At 39.4% G+C, this 12,365-nt stretch overlaps 1 protein-coding gene across 2 annotated transcripts in view; it reads right to left on the reverse strand.

The window, feature by feature from the left end:
* The window catches only part of loxl2b (lysyl oxidase-like 2b), a 60,512-nt gene that overhangs the window by 15,644 nt on the left and 32,503 nt on the right, over nucleotides 1-12,365 (reverse strand). For both annotated transcript variants that reach the window (XM_024002192.1, XM_024002191.1), the window contains exon 5: nucleotides 5,775-5,991. In XM_024002192.1, the coding sequence (XP_023857960.1) occupies nucleotides 5,775-5,991 (217 nt within the window). The remainder of the gene's footprint in view (nucleotides 1-5,774; nucleotides 5,992-12,365) is intronic.

Consider the following 12,365-nt stretch of genomic DNA (forward strand, 5'->3'; position numbering starts at 1 on the left):
TATTCAAGGGCCATTTTCTCAAAAGTAAGGTTACAAGTTAATCAACTTTCAAAGCAGAATTACTTTCCCATTGTTTCTCAATTGTAGTGTATGATATAACTTTTTCTAGCTTTGAGTCTCTACTTTTATCAAAAGTAAAAAACACAATTTCAAATTTTGCTGCATAAGACTGAATCAAGCCGGTCGGTCACATATTGGCACTTCCAAGTAGTGGCAGTCATCCATAGGAATGAATGGAATTCTACAGTATTTCAATTAAATATTTCAAAGTTACATGTATTTAAGTACTGTTTTGTTCTAGTGGGGACAGTAACATTAGTAATCTCCAAAAATTATACTTTTTTACTCACATAATATAATTTAAAAGTATGCATTAAGGTGTCTGTAATAGAATAAACGTGGCAAAAAGGAATGTAGACATTAATAAATGCATTACTATAGCTTCCKAAAAAAAATTACAACGGTTTGGGAGTGCCAAGATGGAGGCGTGGTGGTTTCAACACAGTGCCCCCTACCAATCATCTAGTGTATATACTGTATATAAATCGTTGTTAACAACTCTAAATCGCTTTGGCTTGTCGGCCTCAAGTCAGTTGGCAATATTGTTGCAAACAACGTTGCATATAACATTTGAAAGGTCTATCACTTTCATCAAACACAATCAAAGTTAACATAGGCCCTAGCCTTCAATTGCCCAATTTATAGGCATGCCCAATTTAGGTGTCACGTTGGTAACAATGATTCGGGAGACAGGCGCAGGAATGCGTAATATGTTTTTTTATTCAGCCCAAATTACGGCGTGCCGTGTAAAGGCACGGGGACGAAGACCAAACAAACACTATACAAAACACAGGGTTGAAACCCAAACAAAAGAGCGAGGAGTACCTCAAATAAATACACACGGGACGAGACCCGTAATCATCTGTGCAATCCACAAGGGCACCAAAACACACAGCACAGGTACTCACACACACCAACGGCCATTGTAACAATAATCGACAAGACCATGGAAACCAAAGGGCACATATATACAAATACTAATCAGTGGGAATAGGAGACAGGTGTGCGTGATGAAAGTTCCGGAGGGATCCGTGACATTAGGCATATTTTTTAACAATTTGATATTGCACTTGAAAGGGATAGCTTGAAATAACATAATGTAGGTACTTAAATAATCGAAAGAAAAACATGTTTATTTATAAGCCTATTTGTTATAAGTATTTAGGCATATCATGTGAAATAGGCCTCGTGAAATCATTGTCACAAGAGATACTGTTGCATGTAGATCTAGATTATTTATGGATTGATCGTATAGAATTATCCCAAAATTATTTTAACAACTCAGGAACCACTGAATCGRTGCAAGACACCAGTAAAATGTCTCTATTCGCAACAATTACGACCAATTTTCTACGCTGAGATGCTTTGTGGATATGGGCACAGGTTGATTTACAATGTAATGATATTTAGTGATTTGAATTGTGTTTGATTGTCAACACAACCAAATATCATAATTTGAAGGAGATGTATCTTCTGCTTGGATAGTTACATCTGTGTCACTGACTTAGTCTGGATTTAATTCCAGTTTGTCTAAAAATTAATAAAAGTGCATTTAAAGTTTGATTTGATTTAGTCCTATTCAAACACAATTGGATTAAGCCAGAGGCTCAGATGGAACTATCCAAGCAGTAGAGACAGCGCATTCGGAAAGTATTCAGAGCCCTTGACTTTTTCCACATTTTGTTACGCTACAGCCTTATTCTAAAATTGATTAGATAATATTTTTTCCTCACCAATCTTCACACAATACCCCAGAATAACAAAGGAAAAACAGGTTTTTAGGAATTTTACCAAATTGATAATAAAAAAATCTGAAATATCACATTTACATAAGTATTCAGACCCTTTACTCAATACTTTGTTGAAGCACCTTTGGCAGCAAATWCYGCCTCGAGGCTTCTTGGGTATGACAGTACTTGGCATTTGGGGAGTTTATCCCATTATTCTCTGCAGATCCTCTCAAGCTCTGTCATGTTGGATGCTCTCAAGCTCCTCTCAAGCTCTGTGTGCTTAKGGTCGTTGTCCTGTTGGAAGGTGAACCTTCGCCCCAGCCTGAGGTCCTGAGCGCTCTGGAGCAGATTTTCATGAAGGATCTCTCTTTGCTCCGTTCATCTTTCCCTTGATCCTGACTAGTCTCCCATTCCCTGCCGCTGAAAAACATCCCCACAGCATGATGCAGCCACCACCATGCTTCACCGTAGGGATGGTGCCAGGTTTCCTCCAGACGTGACGCTGGGCATTCAGGCCAAAGAGTTCAATCTTGGTTTCATCAGACCAGACAATCTTGTTTCTTAAGATCTGAGAATCCTTTAGGTTCCTTTCGGCAAACTCCAAGCGGGCTGTCATGTACCTTTTACTGAGGAGTAGCTTCCGTCTGGCCACTCTACCATAAAGGCCTGATTGGCGGAGTGCTGCAGAGATGGTTGTCCTTCTGGAAGGTACTCCCATCTCCACAGAGGAACTCTGGAGCTCTGTCAGAGTAACCATCGGGTTCTTGGTCACCTCCCTGACCAAGGCCCTTCTCCCCCATTTGCTAAGTTTAGCTGGGCGGCCAGCTCTAGGAAGAGTCTTGGTGGTTCCAAACTTCTTCCATTGAAGAATGCTGGGGGCCACTGTGTTCTTGGGGACCTTCAATGCTGCAGAAATGTTTCTTACCTCTCCACAGATCTGTTCCTCAGCACAACCCTGTCTCGGAGCTCTACGGACAATTCCMTCGACCTCATGGCTTGGTTTTTGCTCTGACTGTCAACTGTGGGAACTTATACACTGTCAACTGTGGGACCTTATATAGACAGATGTGTGCCTATCCAAATAATGTTCAATCAATTGAATTTACCAAAGGTGGACTCCAATCAGGTTGTAGAAACATCTCAAGGATGATCAATGGAAACAGGATGCACCTGAGCTCAATTTCGAGTCTCATAGCAAAGGGTCTGAATACTTATATAAATAAGGTATTTCTGTTTTTTATTTGTAATACGTTTGCAAAAATTTCGAAAAACCTGTTTGAGGAAATTGATTGATGAGGACATTTAAAAAAAAAAATTTTTTAAATAGGTCTAACGTAACAAAATGTGGAAAAAGTCAAGAGGTCTGAATACTTTACGAATGCACATCTCCTTTAAATGTTGATATTAAATATTACTTTTGAAATACAGTAAATAGCCTAAAGTTAAGGCTATCTTACAAACTAATGCAACATTCAACATTTAAATGAGTAACACTTCCATGGCCACATTTTGAGGTTACTGTAACTATACATTTCTTCCCATGTAATCATATAAAGCTGCATGTTCAAGACAGCGTGCATRGGTCGTCGCAGGTCTGTGGAGATCTTCACAATTGTTTTAATAATTTGTTCAGAATATCGAACAGCATTGATCACTTGCACAATGTACTTTTAATGTAATTTCAACTGCAATCCAGGTCATTTGGCTATGCTTTTAGATAAAGCTGTTGTGAAATGTACTCTGGATCTGTACAGCCTTGAGGCAGAGCTAAACATGTATAATGGGAATATTCTGAGTCCCAAATCGCCACCTATTCCTTTATAGTCCACTACCTTTTACCAGGGTCAATGAGGCTCTGGTCAAAATTAGTGCACTATATAGGGTAATGGGTGCCATTTGAGACACACACTATGGGATGTCCCTGGTTATGCCCAGCTCGCTACAAAACACTGAGATGTGGAAAGCGACAGAGCAGGCAGGCATGCATGCATTCTAATGTAAGATCTTAATTTGAGCCAGTTTGCTACAGCAGGAAAATATTTCTGCAGCAACAGGAAATGTGAATTATTATGTGGATTATAATGAATGGACATTTTTGATACATTTTTCGTAAAGGAAAATCAAGTCTGAAATTTCAAAGTGGAAATGACAAACTTCAGAAGCCTTTTTAAACCTCCAATACACTACAAGTTTTACATTTCTTGCATTGCATTAAAGTTCTCTTGCAACAAGGTGATCAAATTCAAATCCACACTCGTCGTAAACAACAGGTGTAGACTAACAGTGAAATGCTTACTTACGGGCCCTTCCCAACAATGCAGAGAGAAAAATATAGAAGGTAATTGGGGTAGGTATGTACATATACTGTAGGTAAGGGTAAATTGACTAGGCAACAGGATAGATGATAAACAGTAGCAGCAGCGTATGTGTTGAGTCAAAATAGTTAGTGCAAATTAAGATCCTACATCTGTACAGCACTTGGATGTGCAAAATAGACGTGGGATTCCCACAAGATGTTTTCAATAGACCAGCATGAATTATCTCCTTCCCACAGKTCCTGAGTCCATGATGATGAATCACTTGACAGTAAACATACAAAACTGCAGATGGACTTAACAAAGCCAAGTAGCTAAAGTGTTTCTGAGTGTCAGTGTTTTTTAGTAATGCGTCTCAGAAAACTACATTGTCCAMCGATCTCTTACAGGATTAATCAGATCAGCGATAAGTTAACCCACTCATATTGACAGAATATAGTTCGACCCCCACAGCTACAGTATTTCCCCTATCTACTGTATGTTTTATTTGCCATAGCCCAGCAGTGGCACAGCAGAAATCTGACTGAATAATAGAAATAGAATCACTAGAACAGGTATCCCCAGTCAAGTCAATAGGTCTGGCTATATCCGGTGTTATGATTATATTTCTATAGACAGAATGCAGTGGTTTAGTAAGTCCGTGGTGGCAAAAATTGCCTTTTCCATTTATTCAGATTACAACATTTCCCTTTCGGTTATTTGAAAATGAAATCATCTCCAGACTATCGCTATCTTTAAAACAAGTTGTCACGATCGTCGTAARAAGGACGGGACCAAGGCGCAGCAGCGTGTGTAGAGTTCCACATCTATATTTKAGTGGAACTTCAAAACAAAACAATAAACCAATAACGAAARGTGAAAGTAGTGGTGCACATGCAGAAACACAAAACAATATCCCACAAAKACAGGTGGGAAAAATGGCTACCTAAATATGATCCKCAATTAGAGGCAACGATTACCAGCTGCRTCTAATTGGGAACCATACAAAACACCAACATAGAAATATTGAGCTAGAACACCCCCTAGTCACYCCCTGACCTCCTACACCATAGAGAACCAAGGGCTCTCTATGGTCAGGACGTGACACAAGTCATATAAAGCTGGTTTGAAATGTTATTTTTATTCACCAGAAAGACGAATATTACAACAAATATTATGACTAAACTCAAATATATAATTTGATTATTTTTTTTAAAACATTATTTTTTTGGGGGGGGAAATTGCATAATATTTGTTAATGATATTATAAATAGGACTGGTGAAGTTGTCACACATGCAGCTAACAAACATATATGTAAATGTCTGCTATATCCAAAATTACAACCAACTGATTGCAGCATTACCGCAAAAACGGAAGAAGCAAGTGGAAGGGGGAGAACATAAGGAACTTGTCTGTCGGCCCTACATTAAAGATCAAAATTGGTTAAAGAAAATTGTGATAAATAAATAAGTATACCAGTTTCATTTAAGGACCCAAAAATTGACAGCGGTGCCATACAGGTTGCTAAATATTTGGGAAGAGATTTTCGATGTGCCGATTCCATGGCATATGGTTATAGAACTGATACACAAAACAAAGCCAGATTCAAAACGTAGAGTTTTTCAATTTAAATTATTATGCAAAATTATTGCAACCAATAGAATAAAAATACATGTCTGTYGTGCCTACCTCTTGTCTAAAGGCCTTCCTGAAACCTGTCATGGGGGTTGGGGAGAAGGCTCTTCCTGGCACACAGCTGACCACCACGGGCGTGCCCCCACCACAGGTGCTATTGGCCTTTGCTGCCACGTCATGGCCCAGCTTGCAGCTTGACACGTGGGCCTCGTTTCCAGTGCAGTTGACAGAGTAATCCCAGTAAGAGGGCTTTCTCCTGCGGGCAAACATCCTGAGAACACAGGGAACACATAGTCAAATAATAACATTTCATACACAAAGCTGCTATCCCTTTTTCCCTAACACCTATACACTACAGCATCAAACATAACCGTATGGAGTCAGCTAGTGGTTAAATAACAAGGCATATCCGATAACAAAGGGTTACGTATTAGGATACAGATGTGCATGTTTAGTCTGGGATGTGAGCAACACGTGCGGTTAATTGAGGTCTTCCAGGCCTGTAGGGATGTTAATCCATTCCTTTACTTTTTAATAGTTAGCCAACCAAAGTGTTTAATGAATGTTTAGGGCAGAACAGCGTGTGCTCATCCTGTGTCTATATCACATGTCTGAGAGGTGTACATGAAAGCAGATTAAAGAGGAGGAGACACGCACGCACACAGCATTGGTTTTCCATTTGGAACCTGGATAAAGAAAATTGCCGCTCACTGTCTGGAACCCATCCAAAACCAGCGTTCTAAGCCATTGAGACTGCGGGCGACATACAGAAGTTGTGAGTGTAGGATGGAAAAATAGAACTTTGGGAAAAAAGGACCGAAAAAGCAATCACATGTTTGTTTTGGAACAGTGATCTATTGCTACGCTTCAATGGAAAACTGTAATTTATACAGTAATGTGGGGTATTATCAACAATAAAATATTGAGAAAGCATTATACTGCAGCATACTGTAAATCAGGGTTCGCCAAATMGCAGTGATTTTATTCTAAGCAAAAATATATTCGTTTTAATTACTGGACATAAAAGACTGCAAAAACACCAGCAAATCAGCTCCAAGTGATTTTAATTTAGGAAATCTGTTCCAAAGTATTCCCACAAATAAAAGAGAGATATACAGTGCATTTGGAAAGTGTTCAGACCCCTTGACTTTTTCCACATTTTGTTATGTTACAGCCATATTCCAAAATTGTTTTTTTTTTTTAAATCTCAATCTCCTGTGACAGGCAATACCCTGCAATGACAAGGCAAAAACTGTTTTTTAGATTTTTTTGCAAAAAATAAAATTAAAATAACTGAAATTTCACATCTACATAAGTATTCAGACGCACCTTTGCGATTCCTGCCTGGAGACTTCTTGGGTATGACACAACAAGCTTCGTACACCTCTATTTGGGAAGTTTCTCCCATTCTTCTCTGTAGATCCTCTTAAGCTCTGTCAGGTTAGATGAGGAGCGTCGCTGCACAGCTATTTTCAGGTCTCTTCAGTGATGTTCGATCGGGTTCAAGTCCGGGCTCTGGCTGGGCCACTGATGGACATTCAGAGTTCTGAACACTCTGGAGCAGATTTTCATCAAGAATCTCTCTGTTTTTTGCTCTGTTAATCTTTCCCTCGATCCTGACTAGTCTCCCAGTCCCTGCCACTGAAAAACATCCCCACAGCATGATGCTGCCACCACCATGCTTCACCGTAGGGATAGTGCCAGGTTTCCTCAAGACTTGACGCTTGGCATTCAGGCCAAAGAGTTCAATCTTGGTTTCATCAGACCAGAGAATCTTGTTTCTCAAGATCTGAGAGTCCTTAGGTGCTTTTTGGCTCCAAGCGGGCTGTCATGTGCCTTTTACTGAGGAGTGGCTTCCGTCTGGCCACTCTACCATAAAGGGCTGATTGGTGGAGTGCTGCAGAGATGGTTGTCTTTCTGGAAGGTTCTCCTATCTCCACGGAGGAACTCTGGAGCTCTGTCAGAGTGACCATCGGGTTCTTGGTCACCTCCCTGACGAAAGCCCTTCTCCCCCGATTGCTTAGTTTGGCCGGGCGGACAGTTCTAAGAAGAGTCTCGGTGGTTCCAAACTTCTTCCATTTAAGAATGATGGAGGCCACTGTGTTCTTGGGGACCTTCAATGCTGCAGAAATGTTTTGGTTCTGTATTTSCACCCTACAGAATCCAGTACTATACTGTATTTTTGGAGTGCTAAAAACTTTTTGACCACTAGTCAATGCACGCCTCTTATAAGGCACACCTCGAAATATGATAATGAGCGAGAAACAACAATACCATTATTATATTTTGAGGCATGCCTTGTTGCAACTGTTAGTGTGAGTCTGTACCAATTTAACTCATATGTGGTTATAATGCCCCATCAATATATAAAATATAAGGGCCAGATTGGAACGGCAGCAAGTTTTAAATATTTATTGCTTAAGTATTTTGTCATGTCCTTTTGGTCTCTTTTGCCCTGCAGTTGCTGCCAATTTAAAAAGCCTTTGTTACGGCTTATAGAAGTTCAAATGKTCTAAAACACCAAATATGAATTGATATTATGTCATGCCTAAGCACATTACCTAGCAGCCAAACCGCTTGCACCAATCCTCATGTAAAATCAGGTAAAATACTGTGAAATCTCCCCCCAATGAATTTAATTCATGAATTCATCCATTCATTAATGTATTGTGATTATTTAAGCATTTACTTATTTACAGTACAATACAGTCAATTCTACTGTATTGTACTGTATGTCATTACACAGTACTCGCTTTGATACTGTATTTAGATTACAGTAACTCCTTTACGGTGTACTTTTCATCAGCTTGAAAGTTTGCACGCGCTATCATTTATTTTGAAAGATGCATTTTTTAAATGAAACATACCACAGCACGGATGACATGCATTTGGAAGATGTGTACTCAACCCCATGACCTTCAAATTATTTGGAATATGCTAAATMAAACTAGAGGGCATACAGAGGCATTTGAGCAGAGGCAAAGTTTGGATTATGAAATAACTGTAGACATTGGCTGTGTGCCGCCGCCTAGACCAAACGCCAGACTATAAAAACAATCTCCATGTTTCATGGGTTTAAACCAGGTGCAGGCCGGGAGAGATGGAAAGTAGGGAGCTGCTGTACTGTGTTTACCTAAGCAGAGGAAACTTCTCTCCTTCTCTACCCCTACTGAGACAGTATATTCAAGGTTGCTTCAGATCTAGAGGCGAGGGCTAAGGTTTGAGTGATTAATAACCGCTGGCTATTCCTCTGCAGGTTTCCACGTGTATATAAGAGTTAGATCTTTCCCCAGCCCAGTCAGTACCCCATTACGACTACTTTTAGGAATGCACTGATCCTGTATACACAGTATATATACAAAGGGGGGGAAGGTTACTTACAGTTTTTCTCAATCGCGTACAAGCAATTTTCTATAGCAGAACACCTATGATCAAATACATTTACAGAATTTCAGAAATGTTCTTGCTTTAGTACCTGACTTGCATATCTTAGGTGCTCTAAGGTCAGGTACTAAGGCAAGAAAATTACTTTAAATACAAATGTCATCTAGGCAATGGTTGATGATTTTTTACAATATTGCAGACATGCAGAGATGTAGAGAATGAAGTTGGGTTACTTCTAAGTCATCATCTTCGACATTGTGACCCTCCATTATGGAGCTTTGCTTTGGTGTGGATTGAGGCCTATGCACTCATATTAGTTGCGTTCCTCACGTCCTCCATTGTATTCATCTTTCCTTATTACTATTGTGATGACACCGATAAATGAAACCTGCACACAATGTGCTTARTTTTTTTTWATCAGAAAAATCAGAAATAATATTTGATTTAATGTGTATGAAATTGTTTGGTGAAGTATGCATAAAAGGAGAGTACTTGCCCATAATTCAGCACCTTTGGATAGTTGTTTTTCCAATTTTGATCATCATGATATAGTGACTGCAAAGAAAATGCATTGATATACTGGGATTTTTTAAAGACAGACTAACTTACTGTTTAGGAATCAAGAGATAAGTATTGCTGCATTCATCTTTTTAAAGGCAGACATGTTATTTTGATGAATGTACACTCTGTGCAATTTTGACTGTATAATATAGTTTTGATGAATGTATTTGTGTTTTGAGAAGGCAACATCATTTTGAACAAGCATTTACTGTTTTGCAAAAGGCCAGATATTTCTGTCTTGCAGACTTAGTTTTGAAAATCGACAACATTGTTTAAAACATTTTTTGTGGTATTGAGAAAAACTGTAAATTCTAAGAGATTGTGTGATGTGAAGCAGAATACAGGAAGTTTTTGTATTATTGCTCTGTAAATCCCCATCAAAATCCGTCTGTTTAAGCTAGAGATATATGTTTTATTGCATGGACTACGTCTCAATCCGCCAGGTCAGAGTTAGTAGGYATGACCTGTGATGTTCTCTTGATAAGTGTGTGAATTGGACCACTTTCCTGTCGAAATGTAACAAGTACTTTTGGGTGTCAGGGAAAATGTATGGAGTAAAAAGTACATTKTTTTCTTTAGGAATGTAGTGAAGTAAAAGTAAAGTTGGCAAAAATATAAATAGTAAAGTACAGATATTCACAAAACTACTTAAGTAGTACTTTAAAGTATTTTTTACTTAAGTACTTTACACCACCGATTAAGGCAAATATGTTCTGTATCCGATAAAGTGGAGCACCAATAAAAAATATAAAAAAATCCACACCGAGAGGGTAAGAAGGTTAATGTTCTGGTGAGTTGTACGTTTGGTGAATAACGGCCTAAAGTTTCAGTAGCATATCGGGGTGTAAAAGTAACCACATAGGTTCATAATTTCCACTATGAGGGAKCTCTTATTTAATTGTTATTTTTTGTTGGGGGGCTTACAGGTACATTATCCATTTCAAATTACAGTATATGTTTATAAAACATGTACTGTACTCACAATCTGCCACTAGAAAAAAAACGGTAAGAAATAGTGATAATAAATTCACCCTAAACAGAAAACAAAAAAGAAGTGGACCTCCAACCTCCCTTCCCATTCCCCAACCCCACCCCCTGAAGCCATGTTTCCAAACCCTTTCCACCACCCTAGCAACTAGGGTTGCTGGTCAGTCACCCACCACCATCGGCAAGGGTACGGATTCCACATTTGGACCATTGGGGGGGATGCAAAAGGCCGCCCTCCAGATCGCAAGGGGTTATTGTGAAAGGAGTATGGGTATGACATTTTGATTTGCATCAAATGTAAATTGGGTGCGCAATTGTAGGACAAAAGCATAGTTTACATTGTTTAAGGGATATATCAGTGAACACCACCTCTTCCAGGGCAATAGGAGACACCATATCTTTCTATACTCAGCCAGGGGACTGAAGAWTCATGTCTAAACCAATTTAGGATGGGATGAAATGCTAGTGCCTGAAAATACCATTTAAAGTTTGGTATGGATAGTCCTTCTATYTCTTTTCCTATCTGCAAGTTTGTTACTTTTATCCTTGCCATATACTTTTTGTAACAAGGGAAGCATTGAACTATAGAAATTCCCATATGTTCCAAAAATMACCAAAGATATGGCCATTCTAGTCTATCAAAAGCTTTTTCTACGTCGAGAGATAGAACTGCCCAAGGAGATTTGGTTTCTGATGAAGCATGTAAGATATGAAATAAACGACAGAGTTTATCTGAGGATAATCYTTTTTTAACAAACCCCCTTTGGTCCAGATCTACCAATTTGGGTAAGTAGGTGTCAAGACGGGACAACAGAATTTTTGAAAATAGTTTAATATCTGTGTTTATCAAAGACAGAGGGCGACAGTGAGAGCWCTGGGTGGCGTCCTTAGCTTTWTTAAATAAAAMKAAAATTAGTGCTGTATTTACATCCCTTCCCAATGAACCTTTGTGAACGGCTGTATTAATCATTTCAAGTAACAGTGGACCTCAATAGACCTCAGGAGGAATACCGTCACAACCAGGTGATTTGCCTTTATTCATGATACCTAATGCCCTTTTGAGCTCATGGAGAAACATTTAGTATTTCTGTTTATTGTCATTTGCATTTCTGAAACCTGTTTTCGCTTTGTCACTATGGGGTATTGTGTGTAGATTTATGAGGGCTGTAACGTAACAAAATGAGGAAAAAGTAAAGGGAACTGAATAGTTTCCTAATGCACTGTACCTGGCCACCGCGGGGGAAATGTCACCATATGCGCAGTTATGAACCTCAAATGGGGTCATCCACCGCCATGCCACCCTTGGACCATTCAACACTGCCCATCTCCTTAATTTCCTGAACACCTTACAGTACATGACAATCTTTTTCACCCAGAGCAGAGAGTGCCAGGTGATGCTGAGCAGCAAATGTATGTTCTAATTTGGACAACATAGGTTTCCATCGGGCTACTCAGGTCAGGTCAGCTTCCATGACTATCCCAGGTTTACAATTCTTTATCTCCCACCATATTGCCAATTCTCAAACCCATTGAGGAGTTGTTTTCAGCATGGCGTGGAAGGTGTATGATCGCAAACCCCATGAACGTATGGCCCTTCTCCAGGCAATGGAGGAGGGCTGTGGTGACATTCCAGCAGAGTCCTGTTATGGGTGGATGCGTCATGCCAGAAGATATTTCCCCCGCTGTCTGGCCAAGGAGAATATCGCCTGTGAT

Source organism: Salvelinus sp. IW2-2015, linkage group LG15 (genome assembly GCF_002910315.2).
Source record: "Salvelinus sp. IW2-2015 linkage group LG15, ASM291031v2, whole genome shotgun sequence".
Classification (NCBI taxonomy): domain Eukaryota; kingdom Metazoa; phylum Chordata; class Actinopteri; order Salmoniformes; family Salmonidae; genus Salvelinus; species Salvelinus sp. IW2-2015.